Below are 17,933 nucleotides of genomic sequence, written 5' to 3'. Positions count from 1 at the left end.
TTTTCTTCTTTTTTTTTAAGCTTATTTTATGTACTCCAAGACACTGTAAGTATTAATACAGAAAACCAAACCTCTAAAGGATTCCTGTCAAGTATAAATACATGCATAAACACAAGATATAATTGAAAAAGGCTTTGCTTAATGAGCTCATGGGTGCTTTGGCACAGTGCATAAAATGCAGATTTGCAATTTTAAGACAATATATCAATTCCCACAGTTGGGCTTTGGAATCAAAATAAAAAATTCAGTTCAGCATCAGCTCACATTCAGGTTACTCTAACATAGAGCCACACCCTACAAATAACAACGATACATTTTCTTACCACCCACCTGTGTGCTCATAAAGTGTGGATCTTTTTAAAGGCAAAAACATCTCAGGGTAAAACTAGGGTCAAATTTTGCATTGGCTGTAAGTAAAAAGCTCTAATATAGCTAGTCAATCACACACTAGTTGAAATACAGCCCACAGAGCACTTAATAGCTCAGCCCAACAAGCATATCACCAAGTGGAATTTGGCGCACGAATGCAAATGGATGGATTTTTTTTTCTTAACTAGTACATGATTTTTATCCTTATTATCTTACTACTGACAGCAAGCAAGTCTTATTACAGCTAACCAGGAAACGAACTTGCTTGCCTGAAATCCAGCATTGAACTACCCATGACACTTCAGAAACTGTACACTAGTAAATTATATTACCACATAAAAAATTCATCCTGAAAGTACTTTTACAGTAAGAAACATGGATATACAAGGCTTCACTTCTTTCAGTGCCTTTTTACCACATAATGAAGATATTAACAGCTATCCAGTCACAGCCTTTTGCTTAAAATATATGCAAAATACCCTAATTTGATACTGCCTGGTATATATAGTAGAAGGAAACACCATAAGGAAAACAGTGATTTTCACCTCCAGAAGGATAGTTCAAAGATAAATTAGTATCATTAATGAAAACCTCGCTATTGCAACTACACAATACTTTTGTGCCTATTCATACTTAATTTTCTTGTCGAAATCACATTATACAGCATATAATCGGTTCTGATTGGGAGTAGGGGAGAACCAGTCGTTAACTATAACTAAAATGACCAGTTTTCCAGTGCAGTTGTCTTCTAATTAAATCTAAGTGTGGAGCTCAACCATTGAGATACGCTATAATGATTTGCTTGGAAGTATTTTTCCCTGTTGTTTTCTCAGCTTATCAGAATACCTTACACCTTTCAAAACCAGAACAGGGAGAAGAAGAAGAAAAAAACCCCAAAACAAAACCACACACACACAAAAATCCCCCACCAAGCCAAACATGCTTCTGGCAGATGCCATGCCAAGGCATGTATTACGCACCATCCTTCTGCCCACATTTGGGAATGCAGCTCATCTATTTCTTAACTCTTACCACTAGCTCAAAGCTCAGAACTGCACCCCAATTGCTATTCCAAAAAGACAAGCTTCTTAATGACAAAGTAGACTGCCATTTTATTAGCAGCAAAATAAATACAGTTGTAGTACTCAACGTTCCATCAAGCTACAGTGATTCCCCTATTTACTGATAGCTGCAAAGGATTACACCCAAACCCAGTTCTGTTCCAGAAGAGCTTCGAGCTGAACATCCAACAATGCCAGTACTGTACCCAAAAGCAAATATCCAGAGAGTCTGGCACCCCAGGAGCATATTAAGTGAGCACAAGTTTTTCCTCAGTTTATGGTTAGTATTTTCTGTAAGATCGGTTTTAGAGAAGAAATAACTTTTTATATCAGAGTCTCTTATCTTTACAATGAAAGACTGCAGGTCACCTGGTAGAGGACACAACAGATATTAAAGTGATTATAGCCTTGATCTTAGTCAGAAGATAGAATTACATGTGTGTTGGTAGAGATGTCAATAAGACCATGCAGAATGGCACTTTTCTGTGTTTCAGAAGTGAGGTATTTCTACATTTACTATATTTCAAATACAAAAGAGTTTCACAGTGGCAGGGTAAGACAGGCGGGGAACCAGAGCTGGGGGAAGTGAAGAGAGGGGCTGGGGGACGTGGGCAGGTATAGAGAGGGGGCATGGAACAGCTTTGAAAAGCCAGGAAGGAGAGCTTCTATTTCTCTGCAATGGATTTATATCAGCCAAGCTTAAATAATGGTATTGCAAATTAAGGCCCAGGGGAATTTGGACTGTACAAGCAAGCTTTTGTTCACCAAACCCCAAAAGGTATGTGGGAGATTTGGGGGTTTGTTTCCATCTAAATGGCATACGTATTTCTAAACCATAAGTTGAACTATTTTGCTCTGCCTATTGTACAGCCTTGTTGATCCAGTACCTGTTAGGAAAAATATTTTCTTAGTTAATACAGTGACACTCTTTAAATTAGCAATTATCTATTACTATAGTCAGCACTCTCATTTACTTCCCTTCAGAACTTTCGAACAGGGAAGAAAGCAACAAATCTAATGTAATAAACTTCACTGGGGCAAGAAAAAAAAATAAAGAGATGGAGGAGTGGAGGGAAGAACAGGAGTAGAAGTCATCTGAAGGAAGGCAAGCTTTCCAGTGCAAGCACAAAAGCCAATTAGTAAGTTGCAATTTTAAAACATACTCTGTTACCAGAAAGCAAAATAGAAATCTGTACTAGAAAAAAAATAAATCTTCTGAAGACTTTAAAGCAGGTGGAAAAAACACAAGCACATACAGACGGCTCTACTCCCCCTTCCCCACACACATGCACAGATACAAAATTGGGTTAGTCCTCTGTAAATAGGATTAGCTCCTGTAAATATATCTCAGGATTTTAGGTGTACTTTTTCACACTGTAAAATTTCGATACAAAACCAGTTTAATCTAACTCCCTCTGATTATTATTAGAAACTCATTATTTGAGGACATCTATCTTTACAGTAACTATGCACCATTGAGGAGCACAATGCCCATAATTGTTTAAAAAAGCCACGGGGGGGGGGGGGGGGGGGAAGGAAAAATAGGATCAGGAAGAGGGAGAAGGTAACTAAGGGAGATTTTGCATTAGAACAGCATCATTTACTCTGCATTTTGCTCCTTGGAATATTTACACAGTAACAAACTGAGTTTAAAGTTTCTTTCATCCAAAATCACAATTAGTCATTTGTTATACCTTTACGTTAACACATGTAGTTTTTGTCCTGATGAATTTAAAATGTGCTCTTACAACCACCAGGAAAAATCAAAAGCCCTATGTACTCTATCATGGAGCATTAATTCCTCAAGAGGGAGATTGTAGCATTTAAGAAGTACAAATAAAGCTAATGCCTACCATTTTCTGAGGAAATTCCTTATAAGACACATCACCTGGCTTCTAAGATTTGATGCACACCTGCATATCCAAAGTCCATACAAATTGGAGGGACTGAGCGCCTCTGATAACTGAGCACCCAAAAGTGGAAGCCTGAACTGCACTTGCAGAGATGCAATACTATTTGTGATGTTATCTCAGCCACTCAGAGCCTTCAAGCTTAAACTGCAGCTGTTGTAGCAGCTCTGAAACAGAAAGGAACAGTAACTTTAGCCAAAACCGACTTGCCTGTCATGAATGAAAGCAAGGACTTCTACTATCTCTAAACAGCTGACATCTTAGGGGGGTGGTGGAAGTAGTGTGCTTGCTAATTACTCAATAACAAAGCATCTTTCCTTAATTAGTCGTGGAAATTATTACTCCAAATGAATACTAGTGTCAGTTTGCTTGTTACTCTGTACCATATGTATAATCTGCTCAGTGATGGAAGAAATATCACATTATAACTGTTTGAATATTTCTGACTAGTGAAAACTTTAAAAATGTCATTCATTAAGGCCCTTGTTATTCAGTTTCTGTAAGCACATCATAAAACATATTTTAACTATAGCTAACCTTAAAAAAATAATTTAAAAAAAACAAGCTTGAAATAAAGACTTCTTAAACTTAACTGTGTCTCAACAAAGATATTCTCTGCATATTAAGGTGTGCCTATGATATGACCATGACAGTGACAGATGCTAGGGGCCAAATAATGAGAAGTGCTTCATACCCCTCATTACATAGGATTTACCGACTTTCAGCTTCAGCTCTCTACCTATTAAATTATTATTAATTTAATAATAAATTAAATTTCTCGATAGGCCTACGATGGTATCAGCTAAATTGATGTTACCACTAAAGTTTTTGAACTGAAAGTGGAAAAATATACCAGTGTTGTAGCATAAAGGATGCCTACACAGGTATATGAAATGAAATGAATGAAAGTCAAACAAAAAAATTAAAATCAACAATTAAAAAAGCTTAATTGCTGCATGAACAGTTTCTAAAATATATTTGGTTCTGCTTTTATCGAAGGCAAAGTGTAAGAAAGAATTATTAGAAATTCTATAAAGACATGAAGAATTATTGTCATAGATAAGGTTAATATAAAACTGCATATCTAAGAGAAGTAAACACAAAACCACTTAATTTTGTAAATTAAGTGCATGTTCAGCTGAAGAATTAACAAATTTACAGTCTCCTTCCATATAAAAAAAATCTGAACCTTGCTAGTTTAGCAACTTTCTGACTAAATGGGGATATCCAGTTCACAAATTATCACAAGTCACTTTATTTTTCATAAATTAAAAAAAAAAAACCCTCAAAGCCTCAAAACCTATTTAAAATATGAATTTCTCTAATCACATAGACGACTTATCAATAAAGTTCAAAGATCTTCAAACTCCATAGGTATTTTAAACAACTTTATATAGTGCAAGAAAGGATTTATAAAATCATATTGTCCAAGCTGAGTTGTCTAACATCAAAATTGCACTATTTTTTTAGAGCTTCAAGAAGAAACAGAATTATATTCATATACCAAGAGTATATTTCTACAATACTGCATATAGTGATGAATTCCACAAATGCCAACAACAAGGGACTGAAAATAGGATCAATTCTTTTCCTTCTCAGAAACAATCTTGTAAGCATCTGAGTTCCCAAAGACATAAAAGAATAGTTACTTTTCTGAGATCTTTTGATATCGCTCTTCATGGTGGAGCTATCCATGAGTGATAGGAAAGATCTCTTTTGAAAGTAAATGGTGCACCTTCAAGTGTGTTCAGATACATCTTTGCTGTTCCTTTCTATGTTTCTCAAGTTTTACTTGAAAAGGATGCTTGATTTTTTTTAAATTTGGTTTAGGTATCACAATGGGATACCTTATATCAGTCAGTGCTCGCAAACCTTATTCTTCCAGCATAGAATCTAGCTGTTTCTTTCTCTGTGTCAACACAGGAGGCTGAAGTAATCAGATAGGTCTAAAGAAGACAGAGGACTTTAACCTCCACTTTCTCAGAATCCGTGATGAGTAAGTTCATACTTTCAACAGGACCACACGGAGCTGCAAGGTATATAAATAGCTGCTTTTCATCTAAAAGCACTGCTATCACAGAAGTCTGTATAGCAAGGCTATCGATTTATAATATTTTGAATGTCAATATTGATACTATTGCCAGGGATTAGTAGATTAGTAATTTCTGCATATATCTTTATTATTCCCATCCATCCTCTCCCTCCGCTGTCACTCAGTAATACAGTAATTGTGGCTCTTCCTCTCACCATGCCTCCAGAAGAAACATATACACAGTAACATCTGTTGTACTGTCTAGGAATGTCTTTGCAGCATATAGTACTCATAGTTTTATTAAGCGATAATTCAAGCTCAACTGTATAAATGCTTTTTTATTAATGACTTGCTTGTATGTCAGAATGGAGGAGACAGAAGGGGAAAAACCTCTCAGAGGAAAATAGAGATGTTATTTCCAACATATTAAAAGGCAAACAGCAGTTGTTCTAAAACAGACAGAAAAAAAACCCAAAACAAAAAACAAAACAAAAAAACAAAACCAACAAACAAACCTTGAATGAGAGCATGAAGATACATTCCTGCTTGCAAACCCCTATAACCCACCAGATCCAGCCCCTTCTCCCATCCCCTTTCAATATTCATTTTCAAATTCCATTCAGATTAGCAGGAGTTACGCAAACATGCATTGTGTCCCTCAAGTATTTTATCACACTGAAGACAAGAAACAAAAAGCTTAATTATGACCCATACCAGAGAGTCATTCATTCAGACCCTGCTTAATTAGATGTGAGACAGCTATCTTAGATCATGAAGTTTGACTACAGTATGCTCTTACTGCAAGAGTATTAATGCAAATAAGATACAGATTACTGAAACCAATTTATCATCACCAATCTATAACCAGCTTGACACATGCACACATTCAAAAATATCACACAAAATAAATTGTGGCATACATCTTCATGCACTAAGCAAGTGATATACAGAAAATTAACCATATGCTTTAACAAAGAGTACATGACACATTAAAAGTAGAATATGAAAGGGTTAAAAGAAATAACAAAAAGTCCAAGAACTACATGATTTCAAAGAACCTGGAGCAAAAATAGACTTGCATCATCGAAGTTTGCTATTGCATCAAAATTATTTCAGCATTTTTGTCCACATCATTCTCAGGATATTTGAAATTTAACCAACAATATATTAGCAGTAGCTGCACTGTACTTTAAAAGAACTGAGAAAATAGTTTCTCTGTAGCAGTTAAATAATATGACTGGTAATTGCTACTTCAGTGTTTCATGGCACATCAGACTACATACTTAACAGACTATTATAAAAAATAATAAAAAAGCCATGCAGTGACATGACAGTCATCTGTAGTTGCATTACTTTTAATTATAGCTGAGACACATGCAACTTTCTTCATATAGAGAAAAACTGTTTAAAAATAAAGTTTTACTCCATTATTTAAATATAATAACACGACTGTTCTTTCTATTGTACAAATACAATACCCATTGTAATAAGAAGTGCTGCTTATATGATTAAACAGATAGTTCAGTATTACGATATGTTTGACAGGTACCATTAATAGCACTATAGGAACAGACATACAATATTGTTATCACCATACTGTGCGTGCCGATATCTCATGGCAATACAACTCAGCAAAAGGGAAGCACAGACTCTGCATTTTCATCACTGCAGACAATCCCATATGCTCTTAATGAGGGTGCTTTCTGCAGATTATACTTTCTAGTATTTTTCCCATTCTCAACCAGACTTGTGAACGCCCAATCTCTCACCTCAGTTCCTCAAGACTTTGGAAACCAAGACTGACCAACTATTTCCTTTTCCGTTTTACCCTCACTTGTCACACAGCAAGACCAACATCAACAGGTATTCAGAAGCAATAGCAGTGAAGTCCACTTGTATTTAGTACGTTATTGCAAATACAAGTCATCTTCTAAGAAACTTAATGCATATACATGCATTTTCTTTAACATGCTGATCAGGGGGGTGGCAGGGATGATTATTAAAGGACTGAAAGCCTTAGATTTCCTTTGACCTCCATTACAGTCTAGGACTCTGTGCTACTTGAAGGGTAAGATTGTATTTGTCAAACCTATGGTAACATATTGCAAGTGGATTTTCTCGGTTCTTCTGTATTAGTTATCATCCTATAAAGGAATAGTTTCACTAAGGGAGATGCGTAAGTTGTTTTGAGATTCAAGTATATATATTTTTTCTTTTTTCTCCCCCTTGCCGCCCCCCCCCCTTTATTTTTATTTTTAAGAAAAAACAAAATTTGAATGATCTCCGGGAATTTTCTTTATGCTCACATTTCTCACACACTCTATAAAAATATCATTGACACAGGGTGAAAAGGTCGCATGCCTCACAGAAATGGAGCCAAGTACTCCAGTAAGGTTTTTCACCTGGAAAATAATCACTATAAACTAATTCTGTGTATTGGAATGTTATTGTTATTATAGCAACAATCACAAAAAAAGAAAAAAAAAAAAAAAAAAAACAAGCACACCACACACACAAAAAGAAAAAAAAACCACCAACCAAACATAAAAAAACCCTCAGGCCTTTTCCCAGGCAAGAGTTCCCTGAAGTGATCTTTCCTGTAAGGAAGATAAGTTTTCACTTAGAGGATAGCATCTCCAGCAGCAAGAGTTTAATACTCAGCAACAATATCAGGGATACACAATCCTGAATTTACAGCTCTTCAAATTACTTTTATAGCTATACCATTCATTTTGGATCAGGTGCTTATCTAAAATTCCATATATTTTGGTAGCCATAATACCTGATTTAAAATAGCTTCCAATAAGCCATAGAATGGCACTAACCACCCCCCCCAAAAAAAAAAAAAAAAAAAAATACAAAACAAACAAGCAAACAAAACGCCACAGTGGGCCAGATTCTGGGAGCTATAAGTTACTATAGCTCTTTAAAGCTAAACTATTTTATACCAGCTAAGGATAGGGCCCAACATGCACAATTTCACTTCAAAGTTGATTTTTTTCCACCTGCATAATGCTTTGCCTCTTATTTGCTCTGTCAAGAACACATGAGAATTTCTAATTAGTTTATCCCAAATTCTTTAAAGAGTTACTTTTATCCCTTTTCTTATCAATGACTCAGGAGGAAAAATGTGCTGATTGACCAATTAATCAAGCTTTATTGACATACAATTTTCCTCAATACTTCAGAAATGTCTGCAGAAGAATTTCTTCCAATCACAAGATCAATGAATCAATGTAAACCCCCAGTAATTAAATTTATCAACTTGGTATCAATACATCTGGCACTTTATGAAAGCATTACGTGAAGTTTGTTCTCTTAAGGGATATATTGATTGAGGGCAAAGAGCCAAATATTTCTATTATTAGATCTGGGAATGGTAGATCAAAACTCAGTCTGCTATAAACAACATACAAATGCTTCATATACACAGATCTCATGCTGATGCTGTACCATTAAACCCACTCCTAACAAGCAGATAAGCCTATTAATTGATGATTAAGACTACAGGAAGATCAGTCATTACATTCAATGCTTCTTGTATGCATTCATTGAACAAATGTATTGACAGGAACTATACAGTCATTTTCCTCTAGGAAATACATTTTAAAAAGGAGGAGAACATCTAAATAAAAGCAGATTACAAACCTTCTTCTTGAAATATAGACTTAATTAATTAATTAAATTTTGAAACTAAAGCTTTGCCGTCTGAAAGGGATTATCAAACCTTTCTCCATCGTATACTGTAGTTATTAATTGAAAGGTGAACAATAAAGCCTACAGATGACACAGCTGATAAGAGCCATATTAAAAAACAAAACAAGGAAATAAAAACACCATCCAAGTGTTTTACAGTTTAATTTTTAAAGAGCTAGTACACAAACTATTCTGGAACATATTTTTAGTTGCTTTTCCTTACTACATATGCTTAAACAAGTAAGGCACAAAAGTTTATGAAGTACAATTTTATCAGTTATAAGCAAAAGAGTAATATCAGGGAAAAAAAAAAAACAAACCCAACCCCTAAGGATTTTTGGTTCTGCTTAAATAAAAACATCTTAAAGAACAGCTAAAGACACAAGATTGTCATTTTTTCCCCATAAGCTGTATGATGAAGATACCAATAACAATACAATCTTCGTATCTTTAAAATATTGCTAGAATAAGAGAAGCAGACATCCCTGTGCTTTCACGGATGTTGCAATAAATAAAAACAATCTAAAAACAATCTGATCATGCACTGAAGGTATCTTATTATGAAGCGGGAGGAAAAAAAACGACAAAAAACCCAAACCCACCAATTCGTGTAGGAGTCACATCCTGTTACAAACATCAAACAACAATGAGCCTTTATGACCATGCTATGATTCCTTCATTTCAAACGTGATTAATTAGCAAGTATAACACTCACCAAAACTCCCACCACGCTGCTGTTGCTGCCTATTTGCAAATGGGTCTCTATCAAGTATCCATAAGCAGTATTAGTCTCATTTATGACACTGAAGAAAAGAAGTCAAAGCATTCTGCTTTAAGGAAGATTTCATTCATACCTTAGCCAAAAAGAAGAGAAAACAAAAGAGAAACCCAACGACAAACAAACATCAAAACCCTCTTTCATCAAAAGGATTCCTTGATAATCCAAACACAAACTTCATGCAAAAATACAAACTTTTTAAAAAGTTGCTAAACATTTCAAAGGGTTGAAAATAAGTAGAGGTAAAAGATGAGCTTAGATTTTGACTTAGTCTTAGTCGGGTTTTTTGTTTTGGTCATCTTTGTTTTTTTTTCTTGAAACCTCAACTTCATACTCAGTTTTAAATGTACTGCTTCTGTTGAGAATGGAAGGGTGTTTCATATGTCAAAAATGAAAACAAAAAGAGGATGAGAAGGGAAAGACACACTTAACAGGACTCTTGACATGTTTTAAGCTGTGCAAACAGATATCTTCAAATGTACCTTACTTGCAATAAACGTTACTTTGGCAGTAAAAGAAACTTCGCTTCAAAGGGAGAAGAGGTGGAAATTAAGATTACAAATACAAAAAAAAAAAAAAGAAACAAGACTGAAACAAGAGAAAAAAATCCTGAAAATGCCTTCTCAAGCTGAACTCTATAAATACCAACACAAAAATATCAGAAAAAGGTTCCATTTGGAAGCAACAGATGTACTCCTAAGCAAGAAAATATCCACGATGAAATAATACACAAGCATACAGAGAAGATCTCTAGAAGTATGAAAACAGATACATGTGTGGTAAAGCTAAAGTTTCAACATGAAAATAAAAATTAGGCAGAAGATCCGATACCTCCTTGGTTTACCAGCTCTGTACCACAAATACTTGATGATTTCGTCACGCCCAGAACAGAGTCATTTTTAAGTGCAAATCGGTCCTATTCTCCAGCTTTTTCAATTTTATAAATTTGGGATCAAAAACATCAAAGCAGCTTCCACTTCGGACCTAACTTTTAGAGGATCAATGTGACAAGTCACTGCTTGATAGATGTTTCTCTTGATAAACGACTTGTTCAAAAGAGACATTGTAGCTTTCATTTCCTGACCACAACACACTTTTAATTTGCAACAGCAGAGCTGTTCAAGTGTGACTAGTTCCCACTTTCCAGCCTTTCAGGATTGTGGCACTGTCAGGCCACATACATGGGAAAACAAAAACTCAGAAAGAGATGCATTCGCAACAAGAATTGCAGCGAAACTTTTCCTCAAACAGGAACCTGATTGCATTTGATTTCTCCTAACAGTGGGCAACACTGGGCTTCTAAACCCCCCTCCCAACCACCTCCAATCTCTAGTATTTTCAGGAAGAAGGGTAAGAGAGGAGAAATCATATTTGGAAATATATACTTAAGTGCCATAGACTATATATAGCTGCCTAATAGTATCATGTTTATTATACATATATATATTACCACTACTATAATTATTATTATTATCTGGGAATCGCATTTAACAGTCCAAACCATCCACACCATCCAATTTCAGCTCTCAGCATACTGTCCGATTCCCGATTTAAAATTTATAAATGTAATATCCTCCTCATCAGAAGCAGCAGTCCAATCTGCTCTGAATATATATTACAGCTTTAACATCACAGAGGGAAATCTCCCATCTGGCAATCACATTTGCTCCAACAGCTCTAGGAAAGAAAAAAAAGAAAAAAAAAAAAAAAAAGGAAAAAAAAAAATGTTCCGCTCTCACTCGCTTGCTCTCCTCCTCAAAACATTTCTCAGGGCAAATTATGTGCATCTAAAATAAACAGTTGCCTTATTGATCGCTTCAAAGTCAACAAGTTCTAAATGCAAAATGCAATCAGATCGTTCTCATCATATAGCACCCAGGATATGTTTAGCAATATAGTCACCTACAGCACCGGAATAGGAGTGTACATTGTGCAACTGCTCTCTCAATTTCTTTCTTGCATTCAGATATGTTATTACTAGAGATCATCAGCCACACACGCCAGACCTCCCCCTTATCCCAAACACACACAAACACACACACACAAACACGCTCCCTCTCTCTCCTAGGGTTGCTCTCCATCCTTATTTGTTGCTACCACATGCAATTAAAAGTGAATGTACCCCCTTTTTGGTTGCACAAAACAGACTAATAGTCACTTCTGTTATTAATTCCTTGGCCTTAATTGCGTACCTAGAGGTGCATCTACTGCACCACAAGGAGATCTATTGAAATTTCCCATGCTCCATTTTATCTGACTTTTTTTGGAGGAGGGGGTGGCGTGGGGGGCTGGAGAGTGACCGTTAAAATGAAGCCACTTTCAGCACCTGATTATTTCTTTATGTTACACATTGAGAACAGAGCAGTGGGAACCAGACACTTGTAAACTAAGCATTAAACTCTACTTATTAAACAGTAGTAAGCATTCGGCCACAACAGCAATTTTGTTTTGTTTACATGCAAAACATTCCCTCACCCCACATCAGTTAAAACCTCTAGCAGATGATTACGCTGAAAGTACGAGAGGGAAAAGCAGCTGGAGTTGAAACAAATACTCAAAAATTATTAGTTTGCAAAAGGAAAAGAAGCATTTTAGGCATGTATGTACGAGTACGTTGATATGTAGATGTATATATTCATTGCTACGCATTTTCGCTTTCTCCAGTCACCGTGTTTTACTAATTTACATACCACTGGAGTTCAGTGGTGTATATAGTGCACCGCTAGTAACATGCAACTTTAGGTTTCACAACTGAGAGCAATACAATGGACATAACTAATGCTACAATTGAAGCAGAAATGATAAACAAATGATAGCAAGAGAAAAAAAATGCTTATATATAGACAAGTGAAAATATACTATTAAACATTAGATATTTATTACAAAGTATTTGCATGCAGAGTCCTCGGTGCATTATCATGCTATTTAAATTTGTCTTTGCTATTTAGATGCAAAGGAAGTAGATCCCAAAACGGACATACCATAAACACTGGTGCTACTGATCATTTCTTGCTGGCAGCACAAAAAGCTGAATTGGATTTTTCACAAGCAGGAATTCCAAAGGTTGCTTTTCATTAAAGCCACTTTTCCTCTCAGCTATCAAATGTCACTGCCTTGAAACGTGGGCCCTTTCGTCAGGTATTCATTTAACCTACATGCATATAATTAAGTGGGAAAGCAACATCAACAAAAAGGGGATCTCAGATCACAAGAGAAGAAAGAAAGGGGGAAAAAAAAAAAAAAAGCACATGACCAGGAATGCAAGTCCATGTCAATTTCACTCACTCCCATTGAAACTAACAAGAGCTCCAGGGAGGATAGTAATAGGATCAGTGGATTGTATATACCATTAAATTATACATCTTTCTCTCCCTTCCGAGCCAACAATACGCCCACCACGCTGTACCCCCTCCAAGATGATGGGCTTACATTTTACTGCAACAGCTTTTCTGACATATTCGTGCCCCCCCCCACCCCCCGCCAAGGCACAGCAATTTAAACCTAACTTTTGTTTTGAGAAATTCTTATTTGCACTTATTTGCTCAGAAGTTAGTTTCCTCAAAGTCCAGCCCCGCGTTACCTGCAGTTTATTATTTTCAATGCAACTTAAAAATAAATCCAATTAGGAGGAGGAGGAGGAGGTGGGGAGGGAGCTGGCAATCGCGAACTCTTAATCTGCCTACTATTGTTGGCAATGATCAAGGAGGAAAAACCATGCACTGCGATTGTATATCTGTACTTTCCAGACTACGATTAGGAAAGCAGACCGGAGTGTTTAGTATCAGAAAACGACCGCGAATTAGGCAAAATATTTAGGGCACGAGCAGGCGATAAAAAAAAAATACAAAATAAATTAAGCGGCTGCCTCAGAGAGGTTTAAGATTTAATAAAATTTAAAACGATGGTGGGAAGACTGGGGGGGGGGGGGGGGGGAGGGAAAAAAAAAGGAAAAGATCCTCTTACCTGGAGATTTGGTACAAGAACCCGATAGGTTAGAGTAGCATCGATCCGATGTGTTTGCTGATGAATGGGGACTCGGGTTAAGTGAAGGTGCCTATGATTTGAAATCATTCCAAGTTTTTGAAGGGAAGACTGACTGCAGCCTCTGCCATGTTGGAATTTCAAACCCAAAACAGCTGCTTTGCAAGGAGCCAGCATGCCAGCAGCTGGACGCCTGCGCAGAGCGCCGCCGAGCCAAATTCAAATCACTTTCACGCGAAGAGCCAAAGATCAGTTTTCAAAGGGGGAGCGGCGCGGGGGGCGGGGGCGCTCCGCGGCCCTGCGCGCCGGGGCCGCCGCTTCCCGCGGGGGGCGGCGGGGTGTCCGCGCCGCGGTCGCGCTCCGGCTCCCCGGGCCGTCGGGACGGGGACAGCGGGCAGCGCACTGCTTCCGCGGCGGCGCTCCGCGGCGGGGCTCCCCCTCGGGCGCGGCGGCGCTCCGCGGCGCGGAGAGGCGGGGGAAGGCCGGGGCCTAGCGGCAGCCCGAGACCGCGGGGCAGGCGGGCAGGGAGCCGGCGGCGGAGGTCCCCCGGCCGCGGTCGTCTTTGCTCCGCCGCGGCCACCCCGCGCCTCCCTGCCTGGGGCAGCGGGGCGCCCCGGCTCGGCCAGCGGCGGCCTGCGCGGCTGCCCTTGCCGGCCGGCTTCTGCGCCGCGTCCTCGGGCGGCCGTTGTCGGGGCTCACTGGCCGCCACTGCCTCCCGCCTGAGGAAAATGGCCGGGTGGAAGTGCCCCGCGCGCCGGAGGACTCGTCCCGGCCCGGGCGGCGGCCGGCGCCGCGCAGACGTGCCCCGTCCCCGCGGTGCTCCTGGGGAGCCCCAGCCGCTGCTGGCCGGAGCCCGGCTGCTAGTAGCCGCGGCGAGGCATTCCCGGTAGCCGGCAATGGCTGAGGGGCCCCGGCAGCCACACCTCCCTCTGCCCGCACTTCCCCAGCCCCTGCTCGGCGGGGGATGGCAGGGAGCCAGCTACCCCGGCCCACAGCTGCCGGGGACTCCCCTTGCATAAGAGGGATTCCCCGGGGGGCTGTTAGACGGGCTTTACAGGCTCTTTATGCTAGCAGGGAAGGCATAAAGTGGCCACACAGCACAAACTGGGCCCTCCTTCTCATACACCGGTTACGCTGTCTCTCGCAAACAAGTCTTTCTCCGGCGTGGCCGACCCGCCGTGCCCGGTGCTGCCGGGCACCCTGTGCCCTCCACGCCATTCCTGCTCCCACCCCCTTGTTACTGCAGCTGCGGGAAGGGCACCGAGAGCTTCCGACTGGACAGATCTACGCTCCTGGTTTTACACCTGATGGGACTATCAGAGCATTTTTACCTTCTCTTCTAACGGGGAAGAAGCCACGCTGTCCGGATGCTGTTCCTGGGTTCTGGCCTAGGGTCCTTCTGGAACGGTTTTACTTCCTCTCTTCCTGGTCCTGCTGAGGAGTTAAGGATGGCTTGGGAGGGTTGTTTATGCGTCCTGGATATAGACGAGATGGATTAAATTTTCTTAGTAAAAAAAAAAAAAAAAAGAAAGATGCAGTGTGAGTATGGGCTCTGGAGAAGGCAGAGGAGACCAGTCCCAGGAGATTAGCATCTGGAGGAGTGGGAATAGGCTGTTTTCCTGGCTGTTTTCCTTTTCAGTAGCATAGTAGGCCTAAATAAAGCTCAGAAGTAGTTGCCAGCAGAAGCTGCTGTAAACTGTCAGCCAGTCCCTATGCTATTGGGTAACAGGAAAAAAAAAAGAGGACCAGAAGGCCTGTCTGGTTGATGTGGCCCATGAAGTGATTCAGTTAACCCAAAATTATTTTCACCAGCTGAAGAATGTTTTGGAAGGCCAGAGCCCCCCTGGTGACAAAGCTGTGCCTAGGGAATGGAAATAAAAGGACAGCGCAAAACAGCTGGACAAACTTTTGCTTATTCTTTCAACAGCTAGGGATAATGCTAGCACTGCTACACAAGGCGGAGAGCACTGCTAGTGGAATAGCAAGGTGTCCTGAAGCAAGGAGCTGGTTCTAGAGCAGATACAGCTTTTATACTATCAAATCTGCTTTTGCTCGTCATCATGTCCCAACTAAAACAATTCATACACATGAAAACACAGTTTAGCTGAATGTTGGGATACAGACAGCTATTTTTAGAACTTGCAACATAGCTATAGCAACAGAAGTCTACAGAAATCACTTTTAGACAGCTGCCGAGAGCAGCCAGTGGATGAGAAACTGCACCACAACCTGGCTGTGGCCCAAGCTGCAGCATGCTCTCCTCACACATTTTCCCTGCCATTAGCAGTGGGCAGCTATGAGCAATGGGTCCATAGCCTGGATCAGCCCATTACCCGTGCAGATAGCCACCCGTTGTCCCTTCTACAAGATCTCAGGGGTATTGAGTGGTGGCTTTGTAATTAATGCAAGCAGACAATTGCTCCAAATGCAAGTAACACATCAGCAGCCTCTGGTGTTCACTAATTAACTATAATCAAACTATACATATTATACTTAGTCTCCAATGCTTAAATCTGCAACACAGCGTATTGCTTCTGTTGGTGTTGCCAGCAATGAGCACTGAAAACAGGAAGTCATGGTCCCAAGGCCATGAGGTTGGTCTAAAAATAATATCATTAAACATAATAATTATCTTTTTGTTATTTTATACAACTGGATTCCTTTTCCTACTTTTTCTCCAAAATAATGGCATTGTGCACCTTTTTTTCTCAAGTGAAAGATGAATTTGTTTGCACTATTATAGAGCTCCATGCCTTGTAGTGGTAGGAAAACAATGGTGACTATCATAAGGCATTATTAGATGAGCACCAGAGCTTTTGAAATTTTCTGACCAGCAAAGAATATATTTATCAATCTTAGTATTGCATTAACCTCAGTATTTTCATTTTATACACCTATATTTTTCTTCCCTTCAGGCTTCTAATACCACATTAAAATAGTCTGAATTGAAACTGTAGTCATGCAGTATATGTTTGTATGGGTTGACATTCATCTCTGTGCAGAAGGTCAGCATAAGGCTTATGTACTGTATTAAGTCCTTATTTTGAGGTCTGAATTAGGATGAAGTGAAGGCCTTGTTCAGCTCATCTGTACATGGATGAATTCCACTCTTTGTTTAAAAAGCCATCGAGCAGTCCTGATCCTTTTGAATAGAAAATTCTCACAGACTTTCAAACTGGGAATGTTACTTTGAGCCTATTTCAACATCTAGGTGAAACGTTCACAATGAAATTCAAAACCACATGAAACTTGCCTGGTTTCAGGTTTTGTTACAAACTCTAAACTCAGACCAGGCTCCTTGAAAGGTTCACAGACCTTTTCAGCAAATCTAGATTAATAACATTTAAACCATTTCAATTGTGAAAACAAAACAAAAGAAACAAAATTCCCACAAAACAAAGAACAACAACATCTAGCCATGCCACTGCATCAGTTTTTCCATGGATGCTGATGTGATGCACGCAGATTTTTTAGTTACTATTTAGCATATATAGTAAAGGTTTTTAAGAGCTATATAATATATAATACATAATAATATATAATATAAAAAATTATGTTCTGTGAAACACTCTGTAGTGCCTTTACCTTAATTACATGGATTTCATTTGTAAATGAGAGGAAGTTTTCAAAGTGGCAGACAATGTCAGAGTTCTTTTAATGCTGTTTGGCAGCATCTGTGCTCCCCTTGCTTGCTGGCAGCACAGACCTCCAGGGCAGGGCCTCCTGCCTGCCTTCATCCCTCTCTGATGGGGAATCTCTTCAGTCTCCCACTCTCAGATCTCATGTGGGGCAAACACAGCTATAATTGCTACTATGACATGCTGCAATAAACAGCCTGCAAGTGCTTTTTCTTGGAGTTGTAGTCACTGGTGAACACATAAACTATTTTCTTCCTTTATCAGGGGCACAATCTGTTTAAGAGCTCAGGTAACTCAAATGGAGGATATTTATACCACCTGGATCCTCACTGAGCTGCTGAGATGGCTCCAGATCCCATGTACTGGGACATTTCCAGAATGTGTATGGCAGGATAGACATTCACAGGCCTCCCTTATCAGGTGGCAAATACTTCCTCTTCTCTCTCTGACTAGAGTGGTCAGTCTCAG

The 17,933-nt window shown here is 39.3% G+C and overlaps 1 protein-coding gene across 5 annotated transcripts in view; it reads right to left on the bottom strand.

Annotated features, from left to right (window-relative positions):
• FIGN (fidgetin, microtubule severing factor) overlaps positions 1 to 15,438 on the bottom strand; it is a 99,845-nt gene extending 84,407 nt beyond the window's left edge. For 2 of the 5 annotated variants that reach the window (XR_010610720.1, XR_010610719.1), the window contains exons 1-2: positions 13,810 to 14,082; positions 12,828 to 12,997 (exon numbers count right to left, since the gene is read on the bottom strand). Coding sequence is in view for 1 of the 5 variants with exons in the window: in XM_065670548.1 (XP_065526620.1) it covers positions 12,828 to 12,852 (25 nt within the window). In the remaining 4 variants the exon portion in view is untranslated. Of the gene's footprint in view, positions 1 to 12,827; positions 12,998 to 13,809; positions 14,083 to 15,158 lie in introns of those variants that run through there. The other 3 variants (XM_065670548.1, XM_065670551.1, XM_065670549.1) reach the window with 3 other exon arrangements.
• Positions 15,439 to 17,933: the final 2,495 nt, after the last annotated feature.

The sequence above is a fragment of the Lathamus discolor genome, chromosome 3 (genome assembly GCF_037157495.1).
Source record: "Lathamus discolor isolate bLatDis1 chromosome 3, bLatDis1.hap1, whole genome shotgun sequence".
Classification (NCBI taxonomy): domain Eukaryota; kingdom Metazoa; phylum Chordata; class Aves; order Psittaciformes; family Psittacidae; genus Lathamus; species Lathamus discolor.
Note: the sequence above shows the minus strand (reverse complement) of the source record. Positions and strands in the feature narration are given on the sequence as shown.